Below are 17,425 nucleotides of genomic sequence, written 5' to 3'. Positions count from 1 at the left end.
ACCAGCAGAATTTGAGGCATATAATCACAACTATGATTGCCAACCTGTTCGCATGCGCAGCAGCACTTCGTCCTAGGGTGCAGTAATATTTTTTTATCTATATTAATATCTTTTTTTTTAAATCGGCACATTTTATTTTGTGTCACCATACTTATATGTGTGTAACTACTCCTGTAACATGGAAGTGTTTTGTGACTTCTAAATTCATCCATGTTTGGATCCTAAGGAATGAATGGTGCTAGCCTAAATGCTAACACAGTCATGACATGCTGTACAAAGATTAAGTGCATGCATTGAAAAAAGATAGGTATGTATTCATTTGTCTAAGTTGAGGTAAGAACATAGTAAAATATTGAAAAACAATTTTAGCATGTGATTTTATAGATCTGTCTTCAAGTAAACAGGACTTTAGTCTTGTATGATTAAAATAACTGCACGGAGGCGTTCACAAATATGGCCGCCTAGTGGCGCGGTTTCTCTGAAAGGACTTTGTTGTATTGTAACTCATGATTTTTACCGTGACTTATGCCACAAATCTGTTAGTAAAGCTTAACTTGTTTTGAAACCAGAACATTCCTTTAATGTGCAGAATGAATTTGTGATTCTGTGAACCGTGTCATGTAAAAATTTACAACTAGACAAGGTTCTCTTTGTAAGATAGTCTGACATCAGTTTAATTATAGAGTAAAGTACAATTTTTGGGCGCTCTCGAAAACACAACATCTAGGACACTGTGGATATATCATGATGGCAACTGGACCCATACTGTAGATAAATACATTCACATTAATATTACTTAACACTGTCATTTCATCATGCACATAATACTGTCTGGTAATGACATCATTTTAGTAATTACATATCAGGGGATGGGAATTATAGCATATACTTAAACATTATTTCTTTCATTGTAATCCTGTAATTCATACGTGTCGTACTGAGATAAGAGTCACAGCATCTACGTACAGTATAACAGCGAAGCCATATTTGTTTCCAAAGAAAACACACACACGCACGCACACACCAAAACTTTTACACTACACGCTCACAAATACACGTAATAAATACTTGGCAACACTTGGTCATTGTCACTTGTCTAGTACTTCAATAATACGATTTTAAAGCAACCCGTCCTTCAAAACGGTGCTAGAAAACTTTTCTCACGCACACCACGGCCTCCAGACAACAGGGAAGTCTTACTGCTCGCAGAAAAGCTACCTGCTGAGGTGCAGGGGCCTTGAACCCCGCTGGGTCGATGCGGTTCAACGGCTCGGGCTGGTACCCTCTGTATCCAGGGGGTTCCTGAATGACGGGTGGGTCCTCCCGGACAGGCTCTGAGGAACGTGTGATGGCAGGCTCGCTGGGAAGACCCACATCATCGTTCAAGGTCTCATCTAGTTCCTGGTCTGTGTAGGCTCCACCCTCCGTATCGGTGTCCTCATAATCAGAGGTGTGCCGGCTGTCCGTGCTGTACATGCTGTACTCGCTACCTGGGGCGGAGAGGTAGGACAGGCGGTCGTCGTGAAGATCCAGGTCATCGTCGGGAGCACCGTCCGCCTAAACAGATTGAGAATGAAGACATAAAAGAAGAGGATGAGAGAGAGAGAGAGAGAGAGAGAGAGAGAGAGAGAGAGAGAGAGAGAGAGAGAGAGAGAGAGAGAGAGAGAGAGAGAGAGAGAGAGAGAGAGAGAGAGAGAGAGAGAGAGAGAGAGAGAGAGAGAGATCAAGGGGCGTACATTTAAGAAAGTAGAAATAGAAATATGTAAAAGTTACAGATGAAAAACAACAAACAAACTCCTACGCTGCAAATCGTTTCTAAATTCATAAAAACAATAAACAGAAGCCAATGAAATGAACCATGTGACAAAACAGATATACAGGGAAGACAAAGCATGGCCATTAAATGCAAACCTTCTGCTTTAGATAAAGAATGAACCTGATGAACTTGTCCATAATGAATCTGTATCTGCTGTGTAATGTAGTAAAGTTTACTGTAACTAACCTTGCCCTCTGAGACCCACACCAGCTGATTCTGCTGCTGTTGAATGCTTTCCTTCAATCCTCCATACCAGCCATCATTCATGCTGTTCATGTTAATGGTGGCTGCAGAATAACAAAAAAAAGGATCAAATTAAAGGCAAAGATCATCGCTCAATTACAGTAGTAAGCACACTGCTCTTCACATTCTGCAGCACACATTGTGATACATGACTTATTCATCAGCTCATTAAAATGATCTAAAAATTCTCTTCATGTACTTTGTGATCTTTATGACGTGTTACATTTACATTCAAAAGAGGCTTTTATTCAAAGCAAATTACAAATGAGCAATGCTATAACTCATTGGTACTTATACAGCTCTGCCAAATACACTGTGCTTGTCTTACTACTTTCATTAAAGTTATGAAAAGGACTCGATTGGAGCCTGGCTGCGGTCTGAGGCACCGCATGAAATTTAATGTGATGTATGGTTTTACGAATAATTATTTAGTTCCCTCCCTTAAAGTCACCTAAGACTTTCACCTACAAGAGGTCACATTTTTGCTGGGATGTAATGTGTGTGTGTGTATAGTGAGTGTGACATATTTCGATCAAATCCCTTATTTGTATCACTGATCTTGTGTCAAGTAAAGAATAACAGTGCTTCCAGAAAAACACATTTTTTCGGGCAAAAATCCTTGATCCTTGTTTTCCTAAATATCACGCGTATTTCATCAAATTTTTAATGCAATTTTATGCAATGAAAATGCAAAACTGTGGGAATTTGCAAAAACTGCGGGGAACTTGCAAAAACAGGGTTCCCACACCCTAGTTAACTTCAAATTCAAGGACCTTTCAAGGACTTTCCAGGTTCAATACCCTCAAATTCAAGGACTAAATTTGGGGACACATTTCAAGTGAGAGCAAGGTTACATTGGGTTACCTTTTAAGATGCATTGTTACAGTTCCCTTTCGAGGGAACTTGCGCTGCATAACTGCGGTGACACTTTTTGGACGACTTCAGGGGTAAGTGTGTCTGAATCTGTATATCAAATTCAACCAATGGTGAGGCTAAACGACAGGGTGACACGGGAGCCAGAAATTATCGCTATCTGAAATATTGCCAAAGACTGCATTACAGGGATGCAGGAAGTTTGGCAAGTGAGACACAGTGTCTCGTTCCCTTTTCAGGGAACAACAGTTACATACGTAACCCGAGACATTTTCATGTGTCAAACACAACTATGCAAAAAAGCATTTTGGTATAAATCAACATTCGTATACAGAAGATATAAGCATTTAAAGCAAACAGTTTAGCACATGTGCTTAAAAAGTCTAGAATTTTTATGATGTTATCCTACTCTACACAGGGAATAATATGGATTTTTTTCCCAGAAAACTTCTTGCATAAAATAGATTCAAGCTCTTTCAATGACCTGTACCTATGTATGTATATTTTCAAAAAACTTCCCAGGGCCCTGAATTCCCCCCCCCCAGATTCACAAACTTTCAAGGATTTCAAGGACCCGTGGGAGCACTAAAAAAACTGCATGAACTTGCAAAAACTGCTTGCAGCTTTTGAATGGTGTTCACGTCCTATAATCACGTCACTTCATAACATTCCCATGGCAACAGGGGACATGGCTGCGCTTGTGTGAAGTAAATGCAACATTTTTCAACAAGATATAAGTGACTTTTTGCTACGAAAATGCAAAAATTATGAAATCATGCAAGCCCCACATATTTTGCTCCCAGAAATCTGTAATTTATGCGGCGAAAGTGCAGCGTATTTGAAAAATGCGGCATCCGCATAAATATGCAGACTTTGGCTGATTATGCATTGAATCATGCGATCGCATAATCGCGTTTTTCTGGAGGGACTGGAATAAGGTTTTTAAAATGTATTTAGTAACTACTTATTAAAGGTGCAATGTGGGACTTTTAGAAGGATCTCTTGAGAGAAATGCAATATAATATACATAACTATATTATCGGTGGTGAAAGACCTTACAAAATGAACTGTATTGTTTTTAATACCTTAAAATATACCCCGCGAGTCCCCTTACATGGAAGTCACCATCATGTTTTTACAGTAGCCCTAAACCGTCAAACTGTTCTACGGAGCGCACTTCATCGCAAAGTTGTCTCAGAGGACGACAACTTTGTTCTGTGGCAGCTACTGTATGCGTTCACAATCTCACCACTAGATGCTGCTAAAACCCACACTGGACCTTTAATATTTTTAATAGTTACAATATTTACATTTAATGCAACTGTGCATGCTCTAATCTTATAATATTACACTAAAGGTGCTGATCGTGTTCCTAATCTGTGCCAGACTTTTTAAGTTCCAGACCAAACAAATGAATTACATGTTTTTTTCTAGCTACATAATTGTTGTTTGCAAAAAACAATCATACCGCTAATATATTTATGCGCCTAGATGTTGCAAGATGTGGCTTTTTGTTGCTGTGCTTTTAAATCTGCCTCAGTTGTCTTGCCCTGTAGTTAGTAGGCTTTGGGACAAGTCGTTATTTATGTGAATCATTCCCCTGTGTCTCTCTTTCAATCTCTTTTGTTTCTTTTCATACACAGTGTACAGTGAGGTGCTCACATGTGAAGAGATGGTGGTTGTTCTTTCTGAGCTTGAGCGCACGTTCGTGGAGTTTCCTGGCGCTCTTCCTGGACTCGGGACAGAGTCTGGTTCTCATGGTCTTTACGCCCTGCTTACTGTCGGGATTCAGGAACACCACAATGGGATACCACTGAGCATAATTCAGCCGATCCACTGCGTTTGGAGTGATGTCTAACACTGCATGTTTTTCCTGCAGAACACACGCACACACATCTGTTCAAACATCTCTTACTTCCACTGAGCAGCTCATTCACCTCAGCAATGTGTTGTTTCAGTTTTCACCAGCAAGAGGCAGTAGCGTGACATTTAGTGTTTTGCATCATACACTGCATTATGCACTGTACCATGCGTTAACACATGGATATGGCTGCTTTTTTAAAGCTGTACCTAGATGATAAATTGTTGACATTTCGATTTTGACACTTCAGAGAAAAGCTCTGTATATAGATTTATTAATGATGATATTAAAATAACAGCCAAGCAAATGTAAAACTGGCTTTATATTGCACATCATGCCAAATATAAATATGACCAAGAATATTGTTGTAAAAATCAATCAGGTAATGGTACTGGACAATCCAAACACCAACCCAGTGTTTATGCATGAGATCTCACCTTGTCAATGATCTGTTTGATAGTGTGAAGGCGAATGATCCCCGAGCTCCGCTGGTCAGTGCCGGCATCTCTGGGTTCACTCTCTATATAAAAGAAAACCCTTTATATTAGTCCACACAGACGCATCCATTCTGACGCTCTCTCATGCATCACACCAGCACCTTTATCCCATAAAGCATACAGTGAGAAGGCAATTCAACATGGATGTGCACATGCACCTGCATAAACAATATAAGCGACTGCAGACTATTCTTATGTTCCTAATGTGTAACATTATTGTGGTAAGATGCACTTATTTATTATTTATTATAAATAGTGAGGGAAAAGCATCTGTGCACCACAGTGTTTAAAAAGGGTCTAAAATATCTGAAGCGCTCTCACCTTAACAGTGGCTTGCTTCAGTGTGTAGAGTACAAGCAGAAGGTTATTACAGAATAAAACTAATGTGTACTGACCTTTATTACTTAACACTCCACTTTTTAAAAAAATATGCTCATTTTCCAGCTCCCCTAGAGTTAAACATTTGATTTTTACCGTCTTGGAATCCATTCAGCTGATCTCCGCATCTGGCGGTACTACTTTTAGCATAGCTTAGCACAATTCATTAAATCTGATTAGACCATTAGCATCGTGCTAAAAATAGAGTTTTGATATTTTTCCTATTTAAAATTACTCTTCTGTAGTTAGATTTTCTAGGCAGATTTGGCTAAGAACTATACTCTCATTCTGGCGTAATAATCAAGGACTTTGCTGCTGTAACACAGCTGCAGGAGGCGCAATAATATTACGCAGCAGCCGAAAATAGTCCCCTTAGTAACTTTCAATAGCAGGGACTATTTTCGGCTGCTGCGTAATATCATTGCGCCACCTGCAGCTGTGTTATCTTTGGTTATTTTTGAGCGCGATGCTAATGGTCTAATCAGATTCAATGGATTATGCTAAGCTATGCTAAAAGTGGTACAGCCAGACCCGGAGATCAGCTGAATGGATTCCAAAACAGTAAAAATCAAATGTTTAACTCTAGGGAAGCTGGAAAATGAGTATATTTTAAAAAAAAGTGTAGTGTCCCTTTAAAGCCACTGGTGGCCTCCACCCAAAAATTTTAATTGTTATCATTTACTCAGCCACGTTGTTCATATGACTCATATGACTTAATTCCTTCAGCGTAACAAATTAGGAATTTTGACAAATGTGGTCGAACTAAAAATTGAGGTGTTGTTTTGACCAGAAAAAAGTCATACGAGTTTGAGACAGCAAGAGAATGAGAAAATGATAACAGAATGAGTGAACATTATTTTTTAAAGAAAGGAAGTCTAATAATGTATCTTCTTTACTATATAATGGCTCTAAAACATCAGTAACTATAGCAAAAAATAATAAACAATAATACTCATTCCAATACAAAATATCACAGAAAACACAGGAAGCAGGTGCTTAGGATGGGAGGAATCAATGAGCAAATGTGCCTTAATCTCCTCTCAAGCATGCCTGAAGGATCACATGTTTGAAGCCGTCGATAGCATGAACATGTCTTGGATTTTTCATTAACATTCCAAGCGGTGTCGATTCAGTATAGCTAGAATAAGGGATGCCATAATAATGTGCAGCCTCTAGTAACTATGGTTACTGATGGAGTGAGCTGTGATGTGACTATGCAACGTACTTTCCCTTCCATCTGGGTGCTGTGTTTCTGAAAAGCAAATACAGTCATAAAGGAACAATGTTATGTAAATAAAGCCAGTGGCCACTCATGGAATCAGTTTACAAGTTGAATATTAATGCACTTAGATAAGCGAAACCAGAGAGCAGGACACCTCACTTGCTCTCAGAGCAGCTGTGATTGGGAAGCACTAAAGCGCGTGTCTTATCAAAGCGTGTATGCGTGTTCAGTAAATTAACACTCACTCGCCAGCTCGAACAGGTCAGGCACCTCTCTTGCCAGTTTGTCTCGTGCAACATCAGCGATTGGCCCGAAGATCACAACAGGTCTCAGGAAACCGGCTACAAATGAGAGAGGAAAACACAGACGCGTTTCACTTTGAACAGGTCGCAAGAATCTGTACCTGTATTAAAGTATTACAACACACATTTCTGTCTTACAGTTTTACAGAGTTAGCTATTGAATGCTTGAAATGTGAGTGCTGTTTTACTCGCCACTATAACACCAGCACGTTGAGGATGCTTGTCAAGATGTCCCTATTTGGTTGCTGAAGTGTTACGAGTGATTTTTAGCATGTTGATGTGAGATTATTTCATACAGGAGCACATACATACCCTCCCTCAGAACAACTCTCTCATAAGCCGGGAACTTGGTCTGAACGGGCTGGGCTGACAGATCTTCTCTGCTCTTTCTCAGGTTCCTCTTTGAGCTGCGCAGACCTCTAAACCTCCAGAAGTCAGCCCGGTCACCGCCTGCCGTTTTGGGGAGTGTGTACTGAACACTGGACAGCTGCTCCGCCCTAAAATGAAAAAAAAAAGTAAAGTAAATTTAACAAACTATACCGAATAGACCACATTTATATACAGCATAATACCTTAAATAAACACAAGAGTTTGAATTTGTGTATATCGACCTATTTATCATATGTTCATTTATATACTTTTTACCACGGGGCTGTTGATTTCTTATTGGTTGCGAAATGTTCCAAGGGTATGCATTATTTTTCAATAAAAGCACAGCTAATGTCTTTAAAAAAAACCACCAGAGCAATGTTTGTTGTAACCGTAGTATAATTTGAAAATAATACAAACCTAAGGTGGTAATGCCTAATTTACGATTAGAGTTATGTTACACGACGGGTGTGCATTATTTTCATATTGTACTGTACCACGGGTCTGTTGAATGCTGTATTCTGATTGGTTGAGAAATTTTCAAGGGTATGCATTATTTTTCAATAAAAGCACAGTTGACCTGTCAAATGTCTTAAAATAACCACCAGAGCAATGTTTGTTGTAACCGTGGTATAAGCTGAATAATTCACTCCTGTCATTTGAATAAGAAAGGAATAATTGATGACGGGCCATTGAATAATAAGAAAATAAAGCACACCCAAGGTGGTTATACGATACACAGCGGGTGTACATTATTTTCAAATAATTCAAAGGACTGGAGTCAATTATTCCACTTATAGTGGGTGTACGTTATTTTCAAACTAGATATTAAAGTTTCAGAACAAACTTTATGTTGGCTTGACAAAGTGTAGCCTGAACGTTTAAAACGGTTTTACAGAAGTTTAGTTTAGTAAGCTATCTGGCTGTTAGTATGTTCAAGTATGATGTTAACATGATTAGCATGATGCTAGCATGATAAGCATGAAGCTAGCATGAAGCTAACATGATTAGCATGAAGCTAACATGATGTTAGCATGATTAGCATGAAGCTAACATGATGCTTGCAGGATTGCATGAAGCTAGCATGATGCTTGCATGATTAACATGAAGCTAACATGATTAGCATGAAGCTAACATGATTAGCCTGAAGTTAGCATGATGCTATCATGATTAACATGAAGCTAGCATGATGTTAGCATGATTAGCATGAAGCTAGCATGATTAGCATGAAGCTAGCATGATTAGCATGAAGCTAGCATGATTGGCATGAAGCTAACATGATTGGCATGAAGCTAACATGAAGTTAGCATGATGTTAACATGATTAGCATGAAGTTAGCATGTTGTCAAGCCAACATAATAATTCTCAACCAATCAGAATACAGCATTCATCAGACCCGTGGTATAATTTGAAAATAATGCACACCCGCCGTGTAACGTAACTCCATTTTGCGCCGTAATTTAGGCATTACCACCTTAGGTATGCATTATTTTCAAATTATTCGTCAATTATTCCTTACATAATTGATAAAGCAATTTTCTCTTTCTGGTGCTGGTACCTGTTCTTGTTGGGAATGATGCCTCTTTCCACCTCCTGATGATTCTTTCCAATACGGATGGCCAGCCAGGAACCCAGTTTGCCATTGTAGAGAGTGTCCACCACCCTGAACACCTCTCCCTTGTTAAAGCTCAGTCCATAAGGCGACTCCTTCTCATATTCAAAGTGTGTTCTGATGTAAAAAGAGTCGCCCACATCGGACTCCACGATTCGTCGGTACACTGGAGGACATGATGTTAAAATAAATGAACCGGTCTATAAACATCATCCATCATATGAATGATGTTATTTCACTTAACTAAACAACTGCATGGGGCAGGTGATACATGTACAGTAAGTTGGTCATTGCATTTGCAATATTTTATTTTGTAAAGAAATACTACAACTAAAGCAAGAAGATGGTTGCCTATTAGTTATACTGTTTGGCAACCGCTGTACAACAAAGCACCATGCGCAATGCCACGACTGACCAATCAGAATCAAGGATTACATAAGGCTGTGAAATAAGTAAACTTTATAGAATAAATAATGAATCAGTACATGAAAGGTTCATTTATCTGCTCACCATCTTTCTTCTTTTGAGCCAGGATGGTGACCTCTTCGCCTTTGGGCAGATCCAGCAGGAACAGCACTGCTTCCTCACGAATGATGTTTGCAAAGTCAACATTGTTAACCTATGAACAGGAGACCGCAAGATGTTAGATCTCTGCAGTGCCGCAGCCATACAATACACTGTTTATTTACAGTAGAATAAAGAGTTGGAGAAAGAGAGAGAGAAAGCACATTTTCTTATCAACTTTGTTTCTGCCTAAAATCTCAATATCTGGAAAAAGGAGTTGAGTTGAATATTCAGTCAGTGCTGGCAAACACTCAGAGAATTGTCTGGAAAAGGAAAACTTTGTTCTGGGAGTGTCTGTGGGGAAGGGCCTGGAATCTAAGGAGTGTGTGTTTGTCCACAAGGGTTGAGAAGTTTCATACGCACATGTGTTCACACACCGTGCTGACCTGCTCTGGGACCAGTGTGGGAGAGAGACAAAGCAATCAATGTTTCATTAAAAGCTGCTCGGTGATAAACAAGCTTAAATAAGCCTGACTTAACACTCTCTGTATTACACACTGACACCACCAGAGGCTCGAGTTAAACAATAAGCCGCATTCATTGTGCAGTCGCAGGGTAAACAAAAGGAAAGTTGCATGGAGAGGACAGACAGGCACTGAGTCAGAGCAAGAGCATGTCATGATTATTGTTGCCCACAGCCACAGGGTCACATAATCTCTTCATATTTTTATGAGGAAAAACAATGTAATACAGTGTTACAGTACAGAGATTAGTCAACAGCTGATGTTCAGTAGCAAACAATTACACAGCTTTTATTTGGCTATGGCCACATTAATCAAGATAAAAAGGGAGAATTATGCAGTATCGATTGTATGATAAAATGTGTAAAATATGTGTCTAAATACATTCTGTATTTTATCCTTTTCTTACAGTATACTTTAATTAAGCCGTTTTAAATTTGTATTAATATAATTTTAAATTGTAATATATATTATACCGGTTGACCATTTAATTTTTATTATATTAACGAAAACAAACTTCACCTTAATCTCATAAAAACACTTATTACTTCATGTATGCCTTTGTATTGACATCAGATCTATTTTTCATGTCCTTACTGCATACTGTAGTCAAAGAGATGTTACTTGCATCTCAGTATGTTTGGATATCCTCACCCTGAGAATCTGGTCTCCCTCCTCCAGACCTTCTTTAGCAGCAGGACTGTCCTCCAGCACACCAGCCACAAAGATGCCCACGTCATTACCTCCCGCCAGTCTCAATCCAACACTTTCTCCTTTCCTGAACTTCACCAGCTTCATACTAGGCCTGGACAAAAATGAACAAATTGGTAATCCATAGATACTTGCATTGTGAGCTAGTAACGTCATGCTCACTATAAATAGCCCTCACCGTATCTCACTTGTTGGAATTAAGACAGAAAAAAGCATGACTCACCGAAGAATGCTGTCATCATGGACGACACTGGGCACGGGGGCGTCCGAGGGGCTGACTGGCAGATCAACATCAGGTTGCCCAGGCTGTGCATACACAGGCTTCGGCTCTACGCACCCATAAACACACAAACTTTTATTAGACTTTGAAGATGACGTCTGTCAATAAACTCACACATCTTTAATAACAGGCTCTGACAGTGAAGACAAGACAGACAGCAGCACTAAACACATCACTTATTGTAACAAAAATACAATTCATCCCTTCGACCTACAAAATAACACATTAAAGGCGGGGTGCACGATTTTTGAGAATTGCTTTGGAAAAGGGAGTCAAGCCGAGTACCAAAACACACTTGTAGCCAATCAGCAGTAAGGGGCTTGTCTAGTAACCGCCATCGTTGCCTGGGTTGTGATGTGTGGGGCGGGTCTATCAAAAGAAAGTCCCGATTCTATTGGGGTAGGGGCGTGTTCGTTTAGGTGATTTCAAATGTCAACATTGGCTTTCAGAGATTGTGCACTCCGCCTTTAAATGTTATGAAACTACAAACAGACTTCAAACAGGTGAAGTAGAGGATAAATAATATCTGTATGTGAAAAAAGCAACACAGATTGGAAAAATAAGACAGCAGGAGAGCAGGGGGTGAAAGTGATGAAGGTTAAAGTCCCGACCTGGCAGTGGTGGGATCTGTTTATCCCCAGGCTGATCAGTGGACGGAGCAAGAAGTACGTCCTCAGCCATCTTAACTGGAGTGGACAAAGCTGATGGTTTGGAGATGCGATCCTCCTCACGACTTCTGTGACTGCAAACACAGCTCACAGTCAGAAAACTCAGCCTGTTTTCATTTTGGTTTATAAAAAGGTGCTCATAGGTGGCTAATAAATAACACAGATGGTACATTTTAGGGTTAAAATAGAAAATTTCATAAGGAGGTATATGGTTAATTTTTTCATTATTTTCCAAACATCTTGTGTGTACTTTAAGAGGCTAAGAAAGCGTTTAAAAGTATGTCCTTATAAAGTCTAAGCATTAAGAACTTTCCAATCAAATTAATTATTAAAATTAATTTGTTTCATTGCATGGAGTATAGCACAAACACAGACTGACTGAAACAACAAAACATCATATATAATTACTTGTGTTTAAAGGAAAACACCACCGCTTTTTAATATTTTATTAAGTTCTTGCCTCAATTTAGATGAATTAATACATCCCTATCTTTTTTCAATGCGTACAATTAATCTTTGTACAGCGCGTTGTAAATGTGTTAATATTTAGCCTATCCCCATTAATTCCTTAGGATCCAAATAGGGATGAATTTAGAAGCCAACCATGTTATCCCAATTTAAAGACTGTTACATGAGTAGTTACATGAGTAAGTATGGTGGCACAAAATAAAATGATAACTATATTGTATGGGCGGAAGATCACTTAGTTTGCAGCATTTCAACCTGGGGCGCAATAATATTGACAGGAGTGATGATGTAACTGCGCGTCAAGGTCGAAGTGCTGCAAACTACGTGATATCCTGCCATACAATATAGTTCTCATTTTCTATCAGCTTAAAAAATCAACACAATATATTTTGTGCCACCATACTTACTCATGTAACTACTCATGTAACAGTCTTTAAATAGGGAAAACATGAAAGTGTTTGGTAGCTTCTAAATTCATCCCTGTTTGGATCCTAAGGAATATATGGTGCTAGGCTAAATGCTAACACATTCACGACGCGCTGTACAAAGATTAAGTGCATGCACTGAAAAAGATAGGTATGTATTAATTCGTCTAAGTTGAGGTAACAAAATAGTAAAATATTGAAAAACAGTGGTGTTTTCCTTTAAGGAAGTAAAGCTCATCATTGGATAAAAAATATATTAAGTAAGGCACATTGTTTACATATGCAGATACTGTAATGTAAGACAAAGACAAGAAAAGGTTACAACCACAGTGGCATTTCAAAAAAACTGCAGGGTCAGCAGGTATGTAAATTTCATACAACCTCTCATCATTATATTTGCTTCACAATGACGTGAGATGGACATGAGCACATTAAACTCCACCATTTAAACAGATTCTAGAGCTTGTTGAAAAAGTTGTAAAACCAAACTACCATGATACCTAGTTGTTTTTTAATGCATCTTCCAGTCATTTTAGGTGAGCAGTACCATGGATGTATTCCAGCTAAGTCACATGATCATTGTACCATTGCTTTTGCTCTGACACACAAGCATGATTCATACAGGAAAGAAACACTCCCTAAATATTCACTGATAAGCATCCTGAAAATGTGCTAAATAACTGAGTGAAAACAAATATATACCTTACAGTAAGTGGTGCAAAATAAAGAGAAAACGAAGCCCCTGCCTGGCTGTGTAGTGTGTGCTTTCATGTCCAGGGCATCAGAGATTTAGGACAACACATATGCACACCCCTACATAAATCCCAGGGTCTCTTTTTTTCTGCACTAACACACTCAACCAACAGCATGCATGTGCATAAGTCAAATCCTTCCCTCCTTTTGTCAATCTCTCTTGCGTTTGCATCTCACGTGACCCAACATCACATTCGGTAAACAATTTGTGTGCATTTGAGTAAAGAAACTCTGAGTAAATTAAAGATCTGACTCCTCACAGAAAAACAGGAAAAGACAGAGACAGAAACAGTGTAACTTTGTGTGACTAACACAAACTGTGATGTAAAACCTATTCGGCTATGTAAATTTCAGTGGGAATAGTGCCGTCTCTTGTGTGCCGAGGTTAATGAACACACATTTATGAAAACGAATATAGGGCCATTTCTGCATAACAGACTTGACACACTCTGGCAATTTCCACAAGCACACATACATACATTGAGCTTGTTACGTCTCCACTACCAGCTCAATGCGAAAGAATGCATGCTAATTTCACAAGCACATAATTCACTATATCAAGTGCTTTAATAAAATCTACAATACAACAAAAAAACAAAAAGGGTATCACACAACATTCAAACTATTTAAGACTCTGACACAACTGCACAAAAGACAAACAACAAATGCATCTAAATGCATCATGCACGCAGACTCCATCTACAAATATCATCCACTGTGTACATAGCACTTACAGTGGGAGTTTTCTGGTGAAAAAAGGGCCCGTCAGCCTGTGTAAAGACAGAGCAGTTATTTAGACGGTCAGTTATTAACCTGGCTCACTGAACCCACAAAATGCTTTGAAACCCATCAGCGCAAGCAAAGTTAATGACTTTAAGACTGTCAACTCTACTTTAGTGGAGCTGAATGAATGAAGACAGATAACATTGTTTAGTCCTGTCAATCATAGAAGTTGAGAGGGACCAGGGTCAGTTCTAAAAATGCCCATGGGGTTTATATTTTCTGATCACTACCCTTTAGTGCTGGAACAATACCAAAAGTTTGGCTCTGGTTCGTTTTCTGCCTCTTGTGACTTGAGCTCCATACAAAATAATGACCTTAGTCAGTAATTTGCAATTAACGTAATTTGCAATCAATGCATTCATATCTTTACTTCCCTTTTAAATGACAAAAAAATAAGGCTCTCAACGTTTGTTTTTTTAAAAACACTATCAAAATGCAAACACTGATCTTGAAGCAGTTTTCTGCTATAAAAAATGCTCCATGCACTATATTAGTAGCCTGGCTCCGCCCTCCTACGTGCTTCCGCTTAATTTTCATTTCGCTTCAGTACTACGTCTGGGACGGCTGTGCAGAGTTTCGTTTTCTCCTGCAAAAATCTGCAGGTCCAATCAGTGAACAGAGGGGGTTGGCTAAGAACGATGACGTTGAGGTCGTGCGTCAGTTTGAGTTGTAGTTCAGTAATGGCAGCGGAGAAAGACGTGAGAAAAGCTATTCGGTCCGTTGTTGCAAAACTGCCGAATATACAGAAGTTAAAGCCGGAGCAAGAACCAGGTTTGCCAAGTTTTGTTGGTCTGATTATTCGGACTTGTTGTTTCCGGCCGGTTTCGATGCATGATATACGTCACGACCACACGTTAGCGATCGCCTATGGCAGATCCTGAGTGACTCTGGGCAGATCCAATAGTTTTAAACTTCAACAGAGGACCCTCCTTAACGGAAGTAACGCTTTGCAATGGAGCGTGGCCAGACTCTCTGTACAAATGAAATGAATGTACGAGAGTCTGGTTGGACCAGGCTACTATATTAAAGCTCAGGTGCAAAACCCTCTAAGTGCATCTGACATGTTTTCTTGTAAATGAGCATGTTTATCAGACTTTTAATGGACTTTCTGAATGATCAAGCAGATTTGAATCGGAAGTATCTGATGAACGTATAATATGTGCTGAGAGCATTCACTTAATAATCAGTATCTCATTTTTGACGGAGGTGAGGTTTAGTGGCTTTTGCATCTGAGCTCCTTATATGTTACCGATATGTATAACATTGCCATCTGATGACATAATGTTTTATGCTTATTTATTGTCCTTGACCATTAAAGAACACCACAAAAGTGTGCAAATGTCATTAATTTTGTTTAACACTTGTTACAGAAATAAAAATACTGATGAAATACTTTCTGGTGTACACCATGTAACCCTATATCTTTATCCTATTATTCAGTGCAAACTACTGACTCTGCTATCTGCTTACATTAAAGTCACTGTCCACATTCATGGATAAATGCAGGCTAAAAATTGCTACAGCAGTTCAAGAACTGTTCGGAGACTCAAAAGACAACAGTGTCTTGAGTGTGAGAGTCGATAATGAGGTGTAATCCGAGTTCAGATATTAAGTGTGACGCTGCTGTAGACAAACAGGTGGAGGATGCGTGGAGACGTAAGGTGTGAAATTTCATTAGTGACAGACAGCCTGCAGCAATGTGAGGACATGAATGTGCAGAGCGCAGCTGTTTTAGTAGGAAGAAGATGGCACGTCCCCCAGGAATGCATCTGCACTTTATGACGTGGTGGATTCATTAGTTTTCCATGGCTCACAGTCTTCTTCCTGCAGTCGCTTTCTAATGTTTTCCTATGATCCCTCCCACTATGTACATAAATGTATCATGATAACCATAGTATCCTTTAAAATACCAGCTAGGTTCACTAACACTATCTGCTGGCAGAAATAGTGGAATTTTGCTGGAAATTATGGTTACCATTGTAAATAATTTGAAGAACTACAGACTACAGTACTCAGGGCTGCATCCAATGTCTTGGGCAGCCGACTTGTTGCCTTGCTGTCTCAGGAATTCGGCAATGAATTCGGAAGCAGTGTTTGTGCATAAAGGTAGCTCCAACAAATAGAGCTGGGCAAAAAAAAAAAATATTGCCTGCAATTCTAATGCGCTTCTCATCAGTAAAGCCGGTTCGTGATTAGTAGTAAATTGCCATCACCTGCGTTCAGATGGAGCGGCATTTACTACACAGAGCCCTATTTTATCAAGAAGCTAGGCAAAATCGTGTTCATAATCGGAGACAATCTTCCACGATTATGAATACGGTTTTGCCTAGCTTTCTACGGTTCTGTGTAGTAAATGCAGCTCCAAAAGCAGGTGATGGCGATTTAATACTAATCCCCAAACCGGCTTTACTGATGAGACGTGCATGAGAATTGGGGAATCACAGGTGATTTTTTTCGCCAACTCTACCAGCAAACACATAATAGGACAGCCTTCATAGGCAGCTTTTGTTAAAACTAATTAAATATTTAAAAACAACAATACGTATTTCTCGTTGTTTCTACTTCTGTGGCAAGCGCTGACAGCCCTGCAGTTTTCATCTTGACCAAACAACGTTGTATTAGATGACATGTTGTTGAGCGTTTTGTCAATTTTGTACTATACACTTCATATTTGATGGTTCAACCTAACCTGATAGGGCATTAACAGCAAATATTGTACAACCCCTGCTATAAGTGAGACTCACTTAGAGATTGTTTCATTCATCCAAACCTTAAATTTGCAAACCCATGTGACCTTAACTAGCCACATCATCACAAACCTACATAGAAATGCACAATTCCTTTGGTTTATTGTTATACAAATACACACACAAACACTACTGAAACTAACAATACTTGCTGACAACACTATTCACTGCTAAAGCACTTTAGCTAGTGTACATCTATTTGGTTAGCAAAGATGACTACAGGAACTGTAGCATGGCCAACACTTACGCTCTCCTCCAACTGCAGCCAAAACAACAGAAGACTATTAATATTTTACACAAACACACAAGAGTGACAGGAAGTCAAATATTTGCTATAGGTTTCTAGGTGTGGATGTATTGCGATCACACTGAGGGTGATTTGCAGCAACAGA

General features: G+C 39.2%; 1 protein-coding gene across 11 annotated transcripts in view; it reads right to left on the bottom strand.

Annotated features, from left to right (window-relative positions):
• Nucleotides 1-17,425, bottom strand: part of tjp1a (tight junction protein 1a) — a 111,255-nt gene that overhangs the window by 11,983 nt on the left and 81,847 nt on the right. For 6 of the 11 annotated variants that reach the window (XM_065267530.2, XM_065267532.2, XM_065267533.2 and 3 more), the window contains 12 exons: nucleotides 11,801-11,931; nucleotides 11,133-11,238; nucleotides 10,853-11,003; nucleotides 9,684-9,792; nucleotides 9,120-9,339; nucleotides 7,505-7,689; nucleotides 7,136-7,231; nucleotides 6,894-6,920; nucleotides 5,231-5,313; nucleotides 4,595-4,805; nucleotides 2,003-2,103; nucleotides 1,219-1,557 (listed from right to left, as the gene is read on the bottom strand). In XM_065267530.2, coding sequence (XP_065123602.1) covers nucleotides 1,219-1,557; nucleotides 2,003-2,103; nucleotides 4,595-4,805; nucleotides 5,231-5,313; nucleotides 6,894-6,920; nucleotides 7,136-7,231; nucleotides 7,505-7,689; nucleotides 9,120-9,339; nucleotides 9,684-9,792; nucleotides 10,853-11,003; nucleotides 11,133-11,238; nucleotides 11,801-11,931 — 1,759 coding nt within the window. The remainder of the gene's footprint in view (nucleotides 1-1,218; nucleotides 1,558-2,002; nucleotides 2,104-4,594; nucleotides 4,806-5,230; nucleotides 5,314-6,893; nucleotides 6,921-7,135; nucleotides 7,232-7,504; nucleotides 7,690-9,119; nucleotides 9,340-9,683; nucleotides 9,793-10,852; nucleotides 11,004-11,132; nucleotides 11,239-11,800; nucleotides 11,932-17,425) is intronic. The other 5 variants (XM_065267531.2, XM_065267534.2, XM_065267542.2 and 2 more) reach the window with 1 other exon arrangement.

This window comes from Paramisgurnus dabryanus, chromosome 2 (genome assembly GCF_030506205.2).
Source record: "Paramisgurnus dabryanus chromosome 2, PD_genome_1.1, whole genome shotgun sequence".
Classification (NCBI taxonomy): Eukaryota; Metazoa; Chordata; class Actinopteri; order Cypriniformes; family Cobitidae; genus Paramisgurnus; species Paramisgurnus dabryanus.
This window is presented reverse-complemented; position numbering and strand designations above follow the sequence as displayed.